The sequence below is a fragment of the Balearica regulorum genome, chromosome 3 (assembly GCF_011004875.1).
Source record: "Balearica regulorum gibbericeps isolate bBalReg1 chromosome 3, bBalReg1.pri, whole genome shotgun sequence".
Lineage (NCBI taxonomy): Eukaryota > Metazoa > Chordata > Aves > Gruiformes > Gruidae > Balearica > Balearica regulorum.
Window position 1 is genome coordinate 107,120,333 of NC_046186.1, and position 14,692 is coordinate 107,135,024.

Genomic DNA, 14,692 nt, shown 5'->3' on the forward strand with positions numbered 1-14,692 from the left:
GCACGTTTAAAAGACGACTTTGTGGCCTTCAACAGCCTGAGAGAACTTCCCCAGCCTGGCGTGCAAAAGGCTGAAAAGCCAGCAGGCCAGCAAACCCTGCGCAGGGCCCATCTCCCCCTTCTCCAAAATCTCAGTGTTTCAGAGCCTGTCTTATCCTCACTGGATGCTCGGGGCTGGCAGCGGTGACGTGATAGCATGTTCTCCATCTGAAGCTTAAAATTGTGTTTTCATTGCAGGCACAGGTGCATTTCATATCGTGAGAGTCCCCTTGGCACAGGCATCTCAGCACAGAGGTATGCCCAGCGTGGACAACGGCATAAGGAGTTTCTTGCAGATATAGTGAGGGTGAACGTAAGGCTGCTGAAGCAGGCTGTAAGCTCTGTTGTCTAGACAAGGTAGCAAAAATCCACATCTGCTCTTCCCCTAGAGATAGCTATCTCAACTTTAGCCATCTTAATTTCAAAAAGCAAGCCACTTCTGGACTCATGTCATAGCTTCTGCGCCTCGAGGGAAGAAGTAAAATCCCCCTTTGTGCCTAGACAGGACACAAATAAAAACAAGTATGCAGAACAGGAGGGGACAAAAGTCTGAATGCCTCCCTAAATACTTCCAACTTCCCTGAAAAAGCTGCTCTGTCTGGCGTACTAAATCCACCTTAACCGAATCTTAGAAACTAAAGTCAATGTCCTTCTAAGGGCATAACTCAAAGCAGGATTAAATCCTTCAGGAACCTAAAGGTTGTCACATCTCTCTTCTGCATTATACAGAAAAGAAATCTGAATGTCTCCCTAAATACTTACAATCCTTACCTAGGCACAGCTCCATGCAGATGCTGGCACCTGCAAGGCATTGGAAACCTCCTCAGACTACACCGGGATGCAAAACTTCTTGTTGGGGAAAGGAAACCCCACTGGACCCAGACAGGGTGCTTTGTCTTGCTGCAGGAGGCACGCTGCAGTACCTTACAGGCAGCGCTTTTAGCACATCGGTGGGATGACGCTTTGTGGGAGCTGCACAGAGATGCACCAATGTTGGGAGGGCAGAGAACTGGCAGAAGAAAGCAGAGCTGTCTTTCATGCTGTCCTGCTTGCCTAGGAGTCAGCAAAAGCCTCCTACTCTGATCTCCACTTAACAGCACGCTCCTTCATGATTCGAGCACTGTCCCCCTTGCTTTTCTTCACTCTCAGATGCTTTCAAAGCAGGCCAATACAGAACAGTGGACACCAGGATCCCACAGAGAAAATTAATGTGCGATGCTTTGAGCAACAGGATGGGGAGATAGGATTCCTGGGCTCTCTGCTCTGCTTTTCCATCCAGCACGTACCACTGGTATGCAGAAGAGGACCTACCACCAACGTGTATTGACGTGCTGGTATTAGCCATCCAGCCCAGAAAAGGAAACTGAGGCAGGGAGAGAGGTTGGCACCAAAGGTGTGCAGCTGGGCAGCACAGCCAGGCCTGCCTACGGCTGCCTCAGCCGCTCACCGGGAAACTGCGGGAATGCCTGCTAGAAAATGTAATCATCTCCACACAGGTAACTCAGTGACTGTGTGCCAGCTGCACACCCTGAAGCCTGGGTGTGTAATCCTGGGCTGCAGTAAGGACACTGACTGTTCTTCCTGTACGATTTAGCCACGGTAACACAGACGTACCTACCCTGTTGTATACAGCTGCAAAACACAGCCTTCCTGTTCTGTATCGCAGAACCAGCGTGCAAACAGCACTCGTTATATGAGATCTTCTGCAAACAAAATTTAGTATGTAGAAGTTATCTTTCTTCCACCATAACACAGTGGACTTTTATAAATGTTATATCTAAGTCTCCTAATGAAAGCTTTCAGGCCTGGGAAACATCCCCAGTCATTTACCCATCAGGGGATGCAGGTTTGCTGTTACGAGACAGTTACTGGAACACCTCCGATACCGCAAAGCGCAAGGGAACCAAGAAGGCTTTTGGCCCAAAGGATGTCACAGCAGTCAGAGATCAAAGAGCCAGCCCATTTCCAAATTTATGAGTTGGGAATAGGTCTATTAGCTCCCAGTACTCATTCTTCCCCGAGCACGTATTCAATATACATCGCCAAAGCAGTTATCTTAAGGGGAAGTCTGACACTGAAAACCACCACGCTCCTAGGCAGTCTGTCTCCGCTTTGTCCTCTTCTAGCTCAGCACCAGATGCAGGTGTCAGCAGTCCCAGAAGCACCCCCAGATGGGATCCCCTCATTTCCCTCCTGCTCCACCTGACAGTGCCCTCTCACTTGTACGGCCATCCCAGGGGCTGCTGGTGGATGGGGAATCCTGGAGCTGGATAAAAAGCCCCGAACAACTGCTGTTACTGCACACTTAATTTAACTTGGATTAGTTCCCTGATCACACTGTGTAGACTCGCACATGGCTTAGCAACACACTCACCTAAAGGGAAAGCAGCAGGATGGGGGTGAACTGTGGTGGCCAGTGGTTGCCAGCAGCTACTTGAGCCTGGGCTGCTGCTGCTGAGAGAAAAACATATGTACGTGCGTGAAAAAACACATTTCCCTGAAAAATCCGCTCTGTCTGGCATACTAAATCCACCTTAACCAAATCCTAGAAACTAAAGTCAATGCCCCGCTAAGGGCGTAACTCAAAGCAGGATTAAACCTTCAGAAACCTAAAGGATGTCACATCTCTGTCCTGCATTATACAGGCAAGAAATCTCTGTTTATGTTTTTCGGCAAATGTTATTTGGTGTCAAATAGAGGAAAATACTCATCATGTAAATGTAGTATCGAGTAATTCCATTTTGGTGCCACCTGTGGCATCTTCTAAATCTGCACAGTACCTGCAGAGAGTACCAAACATTTTATTAAAAAAACTCCTAATACACAGCTGTTGATGTTTTCTGGATCACCACTCACATGTGACCTCTCTCACCACTGTGCCCTCTCATTACACTGCTAATTAAGAATGCTGTACAAGTCTGGTGTTTCTGACCACTGTTTGCAGACTAAACCCCATGATTTCAGGAACAAATGACCTAGAAATTTTATTAATGAAAGCACGGAGATCACTGCATGTGCAGAAGCACAAAAGGTACAAACACTTTACAAACAAAAAACTTCCAAAAGCGGCTGTCGACAATCAAAATGCCATTCTTTCACACAAAGTCACTTTTCATCGGAGATGGTCCTGTAAAGCAAAACGAGGGCAAACCCTTTTTAAAAGCACCTTGGTGATGGTCTGGCATCGCCTGTTGGAGCGTGCAGGCAACGTTTCAGGGTGAGACTTCTCCAGTCAGGAAACAGTTCTCACAGAAGTGCCTGGGCTGTGCGAGCAGGAGCACGGAGGCAAGTGGGTGCAAAAGGTGATGACACCAGCGCCTGTCTCTGCCCCGTCTGAGCTGCTGGGGCTCTCCAGGTACATTTAACTTGCATCTTAAAAAGAAAGAGATGTTTTTGCAGCAGGCACAGCAGGAGGCCATACGCTGGCCGCACAGCTCGCAGCAAAGCACTGCAAAGACAGCAGCTGTGGCAGGGGGAAGAGATAACTTTTGTTTACTTTGAGTCTCGCACCATGCGAGATCCCTCACTCGCCAAAGCGGACAGCTGCTGGAAAACACCAGCCTCCACGCAAGCAGCAACCATAACCATATCAGCCCAGATGTTGTGTCAGACATAACCCAGCTGCGGGACTGGGCCCCATTTGGAGTGCCAACCTCCCATCCCAGCATCAACTTGTTTTGCCCACAGAAGGCGGATGCAAACCCCGCTCCGCTCTCCCCTTTGCTGCCCATATCTTGTGCAGGGGGTCGCGGGCCACCAGCCATCATGCACCCCGGCTGGCGCCGAGGCCTCTGGGCCGAGCAAGGCGGGGGACAGCCCAAGCGGGCACCCCACCAGCAAGCCTAGGGTGCGGGGCCAGGCGGCTCGGCGGGGTGCCCGGACCTCCGCGCCCACCTTCCCCACGGGGGCCGTGCCGCCTCCCTTCGAACCCCCGCCCCTGCCGAGCCCCCTCCCCGGCTATAAAGGGCGGCGGGACGGCCTGGGCCCCCTCCTCGCCCGCTGCCATGGCCGCGCTGCGCTTCGGGGAGCCCCTGGCGGAGCCGCCCGCCTTTCCCGCGGGCAGGTGGGCGGGGGGCGGCGGGCCCGGCCCGGCCTCGACCGCCCTCAGGACGCTTCCCCCAGCAGAGCGGGACCGGCTGCCGGCGGGCCGGGTCGGGGGGGCGACGGCGGAGCCGTCGGAGGGGGCGCCGGCGGCCTCGCAGCGTCGGAAGCGGACCAGCTTCACGGCGGCGCAGCTGGAGACGCTAGAGCTGGTCTTCCAGGACACCATGTACCCCGACATCTACCTGCGGGAGAAGCTGGCCGACGCCACGCAGATCCCCGAATCCCGCATCCAGGTGAGGGGCGCCGGGCCGCGCCGCACCGCTCCGGGGCTGGCCCCGGCCCCGGCCGCCCTGACCGCCGCCCTCTCTCCCCAGGTCTGGTTCCAGAACCGGCGCGCCAAGTCCCGCCGCCAGCGGGGACCGCCCCGCCCCGGCCCCGCCGAGCCGCCCCCGCCGCCGGGCTACCCGCCGCCACCCCGCTTCGCCACCCTGCGCGCCCCGGAGCGGCCCCGCTACGCCCTCTCCGGCGTGGCCCAGATCGTGCAGATCAAGGAGGAGAGCTCGGCTCCCTACGAGTGGCCGCAGGCCGCCGCCTTCCCCCCCGGCCCCGGCTTTGAGGGCTTCCCGCCCAGCCAGCCCGGCGGGGCCGAGGCCGCCTCCTTCGCGGGGCCGCCTCCGGCCGTGCCCTACCCGCCGGCCCGGGCCTTCTGTGGGCAGTACTCGCCCGTGTCGGACGCCGAGGACACCAGCGGCTACTCGGAATCGGGCTCGGAGTGGGAGGAAAACGCCCTGGGCGCCTTCCGAGCCCTCTGAGGACTGCGGGGAGCAGTCACCTACCGCGCTACCTCACCCCTGCTCTGCGACTGTTGCACTTTATCCGGTAGTAACTGATTTTACCTATTTATTTAAGAAAGATACGGGTCAGCGCCATCAGCTGATGGCGTCTTTTTACATTGTATTTAATAATTGCCATTAGCACATTTTGTATCCCTATTTAACCTTCTTCAGCCAAAAAGCTAACCAAATCCACTGTGTTTTGGGGATGGGCGCTGGTCTTAGAAAAGTAGAAGAGTGGGATGGTCTGTCAGGATTTTTTGACAGAGAAAAAAAATAATAAAAGTTTACATTTTTGCTGTACTTGTGTGTGTACCAGGGACAGGGTTTCTTACCTTAGCTGACATGGCGTAGAGAAGAGAGGTGGCAGAAATCCCAGCTGCAGGTTCCTCTTCCCAGGGCCTGGAGAGCCACGACGGTGGTTCAGGTGTGAGTAAGAGACCTCAGGGACCTGAAGGACAGGTTACAAAAACTGCCTTAAACCGTCTCTGTATTTCTTCTAGTCTGCTTTAAACAACCACCCCGATCCCTGAGGGAAAACGCAAATTTATGGCCCAAGCGATACAAAACCCAAACCCTCAAATCATTGTCTTGCTCAGACAAACCTCTCAGTGCTGCTGCTTAAGCCACAGTTAACGCTAAACTACAGAAAGGCAGGAGTATTTTGTGAACGTTAAACTACAGAAAGGCAGGAGTATTTTGTGAACACCGTAAAGGCGCTTTAGCTTTGAATTTGAATACTGGTGACTAGCAGAAGCTCTTCCCAGGATCGGTAGTGGGCTGAATGGCTCTGCACTGAGAACACCAAAATTATTAGTAGCAGAAGCCTCTCCTGTAATTCAATTGATTAAGGAAGGCTAAAATGCCTCTGTGTCACCCTGTAACATACCTGTGCTTGCAAGATCTGAACCGTGGTTGAACTGCAGGCTTGTAAGGGTAAGGGGCAGAGCAGGATTGCTGATTAATATTCTCCCTCCTGAAAACAGCTGTCCTTGAAGAAAAAAACCCCAACAAAATCATGAAGCAAAAAACAGCGAACCGAACAAAATCAGATGCCATCTGCCCCAAGTGGACTTTGGTGCCTATGGAGCTCTTGCATTAGAGGCTGGGAAGACCCCAGAAGATAAGAAATACTTATATGAGGAGACAGAAAATGAAACAATCGTTTCTTGGGGGTGCAGGGTGAATTCAAGTTTACTGACTGTAAGAAACCAAACTAACTTGTTGCACTCCTGCAGACTTCAGTTACAGTAGCTGCGGTGAGTTCCTGAGATTCCTACTGTGTTCAGGCCACATTCGGCAGAAACTCAAGAACATTAGCTCTGACTCAACACATCAGTAATCAAGGGGAAATGCAGCCTCTTGAAGAGAAGCAATGCAGATATTCACATTGCCTGTATGTGTTGGCCAAACGACATGTGAAAGTACACGGTTACTTTTATCACAAGTTATGTATCTTCCTAGTATTTTACATTACCCTGAAATGATTAAAAAAACCCACGTCAACACAAAAGATGTTGGAAAGAGCACGTTTAAGAATCCACATGTAAAAACCATACTTACAGAATAAGAGTTAAGACTGGAGCGTGGTGGTTATTACAATGTGTTCTGTATCCAGTAAGGAAGGAGTCTCTCATGAAAAGCAGGTTCCCAAATCCTCTTTGCTGCATACCAGTCTTGGTAGCGGCACCTACCGGTGCCTCTCCCTCACTTTGGGGTGCTTGCTTATCCACAGGGCAAAGCTAGCCTCCACGACTGCCCGGTGTTTCCTATTGGGAAGTCCTGTCCTGCAAAAGCTTAATGTGTGAATACGCAAGCCGTCCCGACAGAGCCGTAAGGGATTACAGAGGCTGGTGCAGTAAGCCAGCGAGGAAAAGGCAGTCCTTGCCGTTTCGTGGTGCTAGCACCAGCACCCAGCTCACCTGGCAGTGAGCAAGTCCAGTGTGCTACACGAGGGGGGGAAAACTCAGAAGAAAGGTCTGACTAAACCTACGTGCCTTCAGTTAGGATTTGGCACCGTTCTCTGTTGAAATGAAAAGTGTGGTGGGAGAGACCCTTTCTGTTGTCTTTGCCAAACAGATGGTAACACCACAAAATAACAGGTTACAAAAATTACAAAAGCAATTGCAGGGACCACTACAACGTTCTATCATGTTAGGAGAGGTAAATTTCCATGGGTAACTTGGCAAAAATTAGTGTTTAGCATTATTTTTTTAAATATCCCTTGTAAAGTTTTTAAATACCTTTTAAAACAGGTACTCACCTTGGCCTCATAACATTTCATTTTCAGCAATTAAATTAGCTTCTCTTAAAAAAATGACCTGAGACCATCTGCAAAAAAGTTTGCATTTTTGTGAAATATATCAACTCTCATAGGTCAATTTATTCAGAGTTACAAATTTCATTGAGAATAAAAGATTTATGCATTTCTCTTAATTAACAGAACAAGTTTAGCTAAATATAAACTCTGCACTAAACTTTTGCAGTGGCACAATACCAACACAGAATACAGAAGCATCTTTAAACTATACAAAATTTTAAAATTGAAAATAATCCTGTTTACATATTCTTTATACATTAACATATAAAAGACCTCATTTAATGAGGCATCTAAAAGAATCAAAACCATCTCTACAGCTATCTCTGAAAATTCATATCTGGAAACAATTCATTACACAGAAGCTTTACAAGACTATTTAAACAAACCAATACACACTTTTTACAAGATTAACATTCCAAAAGGTACTCATAGGCAGGTTGTCACTTTTTTATTTTTGCAGTTTACCTCACTGGTTATCTTTAGTTATAAAAATCTTCATATTTATATATGTTGGGTATCATCGGATAACCAGTCATCTAATTTAAAAGTTGTGCAAAACAAACAAAAATTTGGAAAAACAATATGTTTAACCAGTCATTTATATAAAATACCAACTAAAGCACTTCTTTTGCCCCGTGTGAAGGGAAAAAGCCATAACCAATCTCTTTCCGGAAAGTTACCGGTTACATTTTTATATTCCTTCATTAGACTCCTTCTATAAGTTACGATAAATTAAAAGTTCCAACAAGACACTGACTGATCGATAGACCTGCCCGACATCCTCAAATTTACAGCTTCTGTTTGCTGTCTGTATCCTGCTGCTGCTGCTTCGCAGGGTCAGGAACACTCAGCCTGCCCTGTCACCAGGCTACCCGAGGGCTGAAATGGCAACTCTCAATACCTACACAGAAGCGTAGCTTTACATAACAAAGACCCACTGTGTGGCTACTAATTCTAGCCATTTCCTCTTCCCTCACTTCTAACATACCAGGAGAGCCCAACAGCAAGAGGCTTGCAGAATTCATCTGAACTTTTAAAAAAAACTTAAGTTCAAATTACATGTAAGTAGGTCTTCAAGTTTATTATAATAAATGCAATTACTAAGAGATTACCAGTTAGCAAAACTACTGTATGTGAATAACAAATGGAGAAATCTAACGTAACGCTGGCCAGTAATGCTGGTATTCTGAAGAAGCAGATAGAATATATTTAAAAGGGTCTTTTCTGAGAGGTTTTGTTTTCCCTTATCTTCTGGCAGGTAGGATATTTGGTGAAGCCTATATAAAGGAAGAGGATTTTTCCAGAACTACTTGCTGTACACTTGAAAGGAAATTTTCAGTCTCTGTTGGTGTTATTAGCTGCAAAAGCATGTAAGTTCCCCATCTGGCTCAGACCACTCTGAATATGTGCAACATGGATCTCAACGTTATTCTGAAAACAACTACAGGAAGAAAAGAAGAAGGAAAAAAAAGCGTTAAACCTCATATTTAAGAGTTGTGTCTGAATATTTCTATAGCGAAAGTCAAGCTACGAACATAGCCAGTACAAAAATTCAGATGAGTCAGAGATTGGTACATACTAATGCAACTATACTTGATAGACATTGTGCAAATGCTATTTCATGGAGCTATTAAGTGAAAATCAAGAGTTACTGACTTGGGTGCTTTAAAGACGACTTTAACATGACCAGAGTTACTGAAATAAAAATACTATGAAGAGATGCTAAAATACCCCAGATAAAGTACAGTGAAATGGAAACATCATCACCTTCTTTGCAGTGTACATCAACCTTTAGTTGAACCCATTCCAATGTGCAATTTGCAGTGTTGATTATAGAGAAGTTTCACTAATGTTTGGGATTTATTTTTGTTTTTACTAATGAAAAAATGCTATAAACCAGCATTTCTCAACAACTATTTTTAAATCAAAAGGCCATCCTACTATCTTGACGGGGGGAATAAAAAAAAAATTCATGTGTGCAGCCTCCCATTATTATGTAGCAATACCAGTATGGAGGGTATAAGGAAATACTCAGCTTTTAGGTATATTTTCTAAATTACATAATTTAGCATCATTATAATTATAAAAAAAAAAAATCCTGGTGACAAATTTCTGGAGGCTGCAGGTACTCCAGACAAGTATCACCACATTCTTGCTATTTTTATAATGCTTCCTCAGGTACCTGCTTGTGACAGCTGTTGAAAAATGGCCCATCTAGACAAGATGGGCCTTTGATCTGGCACAATATGGCTCTTCTTCTGGTTCTTGGTTTAAAATACTGCTAAGGGAAGCTGGTCAGAAGCTATAATTGTCTCATATGCTAGCTTTTGATATTCACAGATAAGAGGTTGAGTGGCTATGCAAAAAGAATACTGAAGTTGCACTGTTCTGTGGTTTAAAGAACTTACAATGCATTTACTAGTGGGATTTCATATTAGTTGCCATAAATGACTGAAGAGCAAGAAAGTCTAGTTGTTGCTGCATCAATTTAGCACTTTTTTTTTTCTTTTCTTTTTAAATCAGGTCACTTCACTGATAGGTTCAAACAGAAAACTGCTAATTTCACACTCCCTTTAAGAAGCTCCCTTTTAAACAGGACCATTCCTGTAAGTAAAAGTTACCAGATTAAACCCCTTAATTATAACCAATGTTCACCTCTAAAATACAGTAAGAATTGCTTGCTGGCACAAAATGCGTAATTAAGAATTAAATATTCAAAAAGTAATACCTGATATTTGAAGAGTCTATTGAATTCTTAATGTCATTTAATGAATCTGTTAGTGATTTAAATTCAAAGGAATTCAGATCACCTCCTTCTGCTAGACACTGTAGGAGAAGAAAACAGAAAATGTTCTCACAGTTCAGCACAAAGAAACAGAGTGCTTTAATACTATGTATTTCATGGGAGAAACTATTTTTTCAAACATTTTACCTTAATTTGCAGTAATATCGCCGTAAGTCTAGAGATAAGATCGGTTAAATTTTCACTCTCAACACAAAGCTGTCCTGTTGTGGAGGAATTTGCTTGCCTAACGATCTCCTGAGCCTCCTCTTCACACCTACGCCTCAGATCTGTCGGTTGGTCAGCAGGCTGGAGGCCTTGGTCAGGAGCAAGCTGCATGGATATAACAAAGAGAAATTAAGAATAAAAATCTCTTTTGCATTTGGTGTATGTGTGAAATGACAAATGATTTCAAAGAGAGTTCATGGGTATATATAGTACACGGGGTTTTTTCTTCATTTATATACATGTATGTCTATTTCAAAACTGGCCACTGGCATCAGCCAAAGTGTCTGAGTTCTGGTAAAAGAAACAGAGACAAAGGCAGAGACAGAGAAGGAATCCAATACAGCTACTACTAGTTTCATCTCAAGGTGACCCCCACCTATACCCTATTCCCAGGAAATTCTGATTTTATTTTTTTTTTTGTACTTCAGTTAAGCAAAACCAGTAAGTACATACAGATTCCAGCAACATCTTACCTCATAGCAATACTGTTGAACTTTATGCAAAACTTTATTTAAGTCTTTGTTTAGTTGTTCTAGATCTAGAACAATAGTTGCGTATCTCCTCTGAAACTCAATGCCTATTGGCATAGAATAGGATTTCTGTGGAAAAGACAAAGCATATTAAAGTTAATGCAATACTGTACATTTATATCTTTTGAACTCATTAAAAGGGATTTTTACTTGAAGATAATACTGAGATATTTGAAATCCCAGTGTTTAATAGAAAAATGTTAAAATACAAAACATTAAAATGTAGTATCACTACTTAAAACTCCAAGTGACAACTGTGTAGTAACTACCATGTAGTAACTACCATGTCATAAAGTGCTATGATGATCTGTGGTGGTAAACGCTACAGAAGACGACTGCAGTCTAACCTGCTTATTTCTCGCGTAATTGAGTATGGCTTCTCTCTACTCCATGAACAGAAAGCTATCATGTCAGTAGGAGAACAGTACAGGACAATATGGCCACAATCACCTCTGCTCTAGGATGGAATGGACAGTTATCTGGCAAATTAGTGGTCACTTGAGGAATGACTCAGTGCTACGTACCTTCTGTTACAGCTAACAGTTATGCCAAAGAAGAAAGTTACTAGAGCTTGTATTTGGTAACAGAAGTATTTTGGGTAAGCACAATTTTCCACAAAAAATAAACACCAGAATACAGTACTTTTTTCTTATATGTGTCTCAACACTGTTTGGGTGATATTTACAAAACTGAAACAAAACATACAGTATATTATAAAATTTCCTCCACAAATAGCCTCTTGCAAGATAAGCTGGATGTATTTCCACTGCTCCTCAGCCACAAGTATGAGATACAGGTACCTCATACAGTAAAACCTGTAGCTATATGCCCTGGTTTTGGCTAGGATAGAGTTCATTTTCTTCCTAGCAGGTGGCATAGTGCTGTGGTTTGGATTTAGGATGAGAATAATGTTGATAACACACTGATGTTTTTAGTTGTTGCCAAGCAATCAGGGACTTTTCAGCTTCTCGTACTGCCCTGCCAATGAGAAGCTGAGGGGTTCCCAAGAAGCTGGGAGAGGACACAGCCAGGCCAGCTGCCCCAAACTGGCCAAAGGGATATTCCATACCATATGACACCATGCTCAGGATAGAACTGGGGGGTTGGCTAGGAGGCAGCACAGCTCAGGAACTAGCTGAACATCAGCTTTGGGTGGTGTGAAATTGTGCTGTGTATCACCTGTTTTGTGTGTTATTATTCTCTTCTTTTTCTGTCCTATTAAGCTGTCTTTATCTCAACCCACGAGTTTTAATTTTCTTTTTTTTTCTCCCTTTTCAATTCTCTCCCCCATCCCACTGGGAGTGGGGGGGGAGGGGGAAGCGAGCAAACAGCTCGTGGTTGTTCTAGCTGCCAGCCGGGTTAAACCACAGCACTATAGATTTCACACCGCGAGATAAAGCAAATTGCAAAGTCAAGAGCCTCCTGGATCAGGAGGATCCGGATCAAAAACTCAAAATCAAGGTTTCAGTTATCAAAGTTCCCCATTAATAATGCTTCCTCAGGTACCTGCTTGTGACAACTGTTGAAACGCTGTCCACAGATTTACAAGTCTGAATACCAAATTAATAGGGCTTTAAACTAACACAATAACTTCAGAATTCACCTACGAGCAAACTGGAAACCAGCATAAATTTGACATACTTCCTGCAGCTCTGGAACCTAGGGGAAAAAATGGTAACTTTCAGACCTTCTTCAGTGACCAGCCCCACTAGAGCAGCCCAGACTACTCCAGGTTAGCTGTGAAAGCTGCAGACAATTGTGAATTCCCCATCAGAGAGGAAAGGGTAAGGGCACTCTATGCTAGTGACGACAAAAGAAATATTTCTCAGCACCAGCGCTATTTCTGATGCGGGAGCAATCCAAGATCTGGAAATGCTGACAAACAGCTGAACTGGCAGACTGAAAGCCATCCATTTTTTTGTAGATGGAAGCAGATAACATCTCTTTCACTGAGCATCTACATGCTTCTCTGGAACGACCAGCATCGCCTTTACCTTGTCTTTATTGCAGGTCAAGTGAAAAAAATGAACTAACCATCCTTTTTAGTTAGATTTGTTTATGCAAATGACTATCAGAAAAGTGTTTACTGGTTTACATACATGGTAACTTGTTTATAGTCTGCAACCAAGACTAGTATAGTGATGTCAAGATGCTTAGCTATTAATAAGCCGTCCTTTCAGAAAAATGAAATAGAAAATGTACAGTTGTATGTATTAATAGCTCCTCTGAAGATATGCCCTGCCTCATGTAAATTTATTATTGCCAGATAATAATGGACTACATACAGTACCAGTTCTGATTTTGGTCAGTTCCGTTTATTTCTATATTGGATCAGTCATTAAAAAAAAAAATCTCCATAAAGGGATTGCTTTAAACCAAACAATGGTATTACTCTAACAATTATTAAATCACAATTGTATGAATTATTATCAAAGTCTGACAATTAAACTATACCTGAATGAACTCAAAGGATTCTATTTTATTCATGTTCAGGTATGATATTGATGGTTGAGTGGATTGGTGCCGGAAAAAGATTGTTGTTCAAAGAAAATACCTTTTAAAGGAGAAACAGCATATAGTCAGCAGCACCAATGCAGTTGGGATTGCCAAGGAACAAAGCGGATTAGAAGACAGGCTAAGAATACGACCCAATAGAAAGGTATCACGTGCTCTATTTTTATCAGGACAGCCTCGAATAGTAACAGAGGTTGCTTTATGATTGCTGGTTTACAAAAGAAACAGTGCAAGAGAAGAATTTCAAAAGTATCTCAAAGTCTTTATCTACGCTACAACTGAGCTAAAATACATAAACCGTAATGTTTCTTTCTAGATCCCCTTCTTCCCTGTTGCTTTTTTGCTCTTTCAATTTTGTGGCATAAGAATGTCAAGAAAATAACAATACAGTTTTTATGACTTAGTAGCTGAATGACATGTTAATATCTGGATTCTTGTCAGAGGAAGGCATTCCTAGGTCATAGTCACTCCTATGGATTTCCTTATCTATGCAAAAAAAAGTACTATTATCTCAGTAAAACCAAAGGTTTTTAGTTTGTTCTAAGAAGAGTTGGTAATTTTTCAGTAGCAGAGTTACAGGTTGCAATGGTATGTTTTAATCTTGCTTCTTTTTGCATCTATTTTAATTATTAGTATGCAAAAATTAGAAGACAAAACATTTGATGCACAGGAAAAAATAATGTAATAACTGAAATGATAACAAGGTTTTGAAGAGCAGCATCACAGCACAAAAGAACAAAATTACAGACACACAGGGATGGGGCAGTAGGAAGCAGAATAACAGAACACACATGTGCACGTGATCACTGAAGGGACAAAGAGGGAAATCTTACCACAATAAATCAAATCCTTCAACATTCAAATATCTTACATGAAGAAAAAAAACCCCAACAGCTTTTTGGTTTCAAGAAATAAAAAGGACCTCTCTTCCTCTCCACAAACCTTTACCCTTCTGTCTGTACGCTGTAGAGACAACTGTCTGAATGGACGCTAGCAGAAGGTTGAGACTGATAGCTTTCCGCTTTCAAGTTGATTGATAGCCATGGGTGGTAGAAGAGGCATTCTTATCATTTTGATTTACTGACTGATGATTAGATAAAACCTAGCAAGAAAAACTATTCTGCTGCTGCTAATTATGCTGTAGCTGCTCTGGTATTGTAATTTTAAATGCCAGTCAAGGGCACTCAGAGCTTTATATAGAAAATCTCTGAACTGAGTTATTGTTTTAGCCAGAAAGCTAAATAATTAAGTACCTACCATCTGCAAAATAAAATTACGATGAATGTCTTACCATATAAACTTGTACCCAAGATTCTCAAAGTACTTAGTATTTCCTTACTTTACGTGTCAAATGACATATGCTATCCCAATGCTAGTATTAATTGATTTCCAAAGCATAATGC

General features: G+C 44.0%; 2 protein-coding genes across 6 annotated transcripts in view; one reads left to right on the forward strand and one right to left on the reverse strand.

Annotated features, from left to right (window-relative positions):
* Positions 1 to 2,996: 2,996 nt before the first annotated feature.
* Positions 2,997 to 14,692, reverse strand: part of LIN9 (lin-9 DREAM MuvB core complex component) — a 45,708-nt gene continuing 34,012 nt past the window's right edge. For 4 of the 5 annotated variants that reach the window (XM_075749372.1, XM_075749370.1, XM_075749374.1 and 1 more), the window contains 6 exons: positions 10,719 to 10,844; positions 10,168 to 10,350; positions 9,964 to 10,061; positions 5,805 to 8,676; positions 5,251 to 5,366; positions 2,997 to 3,410 (listed from right to left, as the gene is read on the reverse strand). In XM_075749372.1, the coding sequence (XP_075605487.1) occupies positions 8,571 to 8,676; positions 9,964 to 10,061; positions 10,168 to 10,350; positions 10,719 to 10,844 (513 nt within the window). In that variant the 3' untranslated portion in view covers positions 2,997 to 3,410; positions 5,251 to 5,366; positions 5,805 to 8,570. The remainder of the gene's footprint in view (positions 3,411 to 5,250; positions 5,367 to 5,804; positions 8,677 to 9,963; positions 10,062 to 10,167; positions 10,351 to 10,718; positions 10,845 to 14,692) is intronic. The other variant, XM_075749371.1, reaches the window with a different exon arrangement.
* Positions 3,806 to 8,623, forward strand: MIXL1 (Mix paired-like homeobox). Its single transcript, XM_075749380.1, has 3 exons — positions 3,806 to 4,375; positions 4,457 to 4,961; positions 8,494 to 8,623. Exons 1-2 carry the CDS (start codon positions 4,043 to 4,045, stop codon positions 4,892 to 4,894), a joined length of 771 nt encoding a protein of 256 aa, XP_075605495.1. The 5' UTR covers positions 3,806 to 4,042; the 3' UTR covers positions 4,895 to 4,961; positions 8,494 to 8,623.

What these genes read in the sequence shown, in the direction of transcription:
- MIXL1 (XM_075749380.1), top strand. Translation starts at nt 4,043, where the DNA reads ATGGCCGCGCTGCGCTTCGGGGAGCCCCTGGCGGAGCCGCCCGCCTTT. An exon ending in TCCCCGAATCCCGCATCCAG is followed by an intron (nt 4,376 to 4,456) that starts GTGAGGGGCGCC and finishes CTCTCTCCCCAG; the next exon opens with GTCTGGTTCCAGAACCGGCG.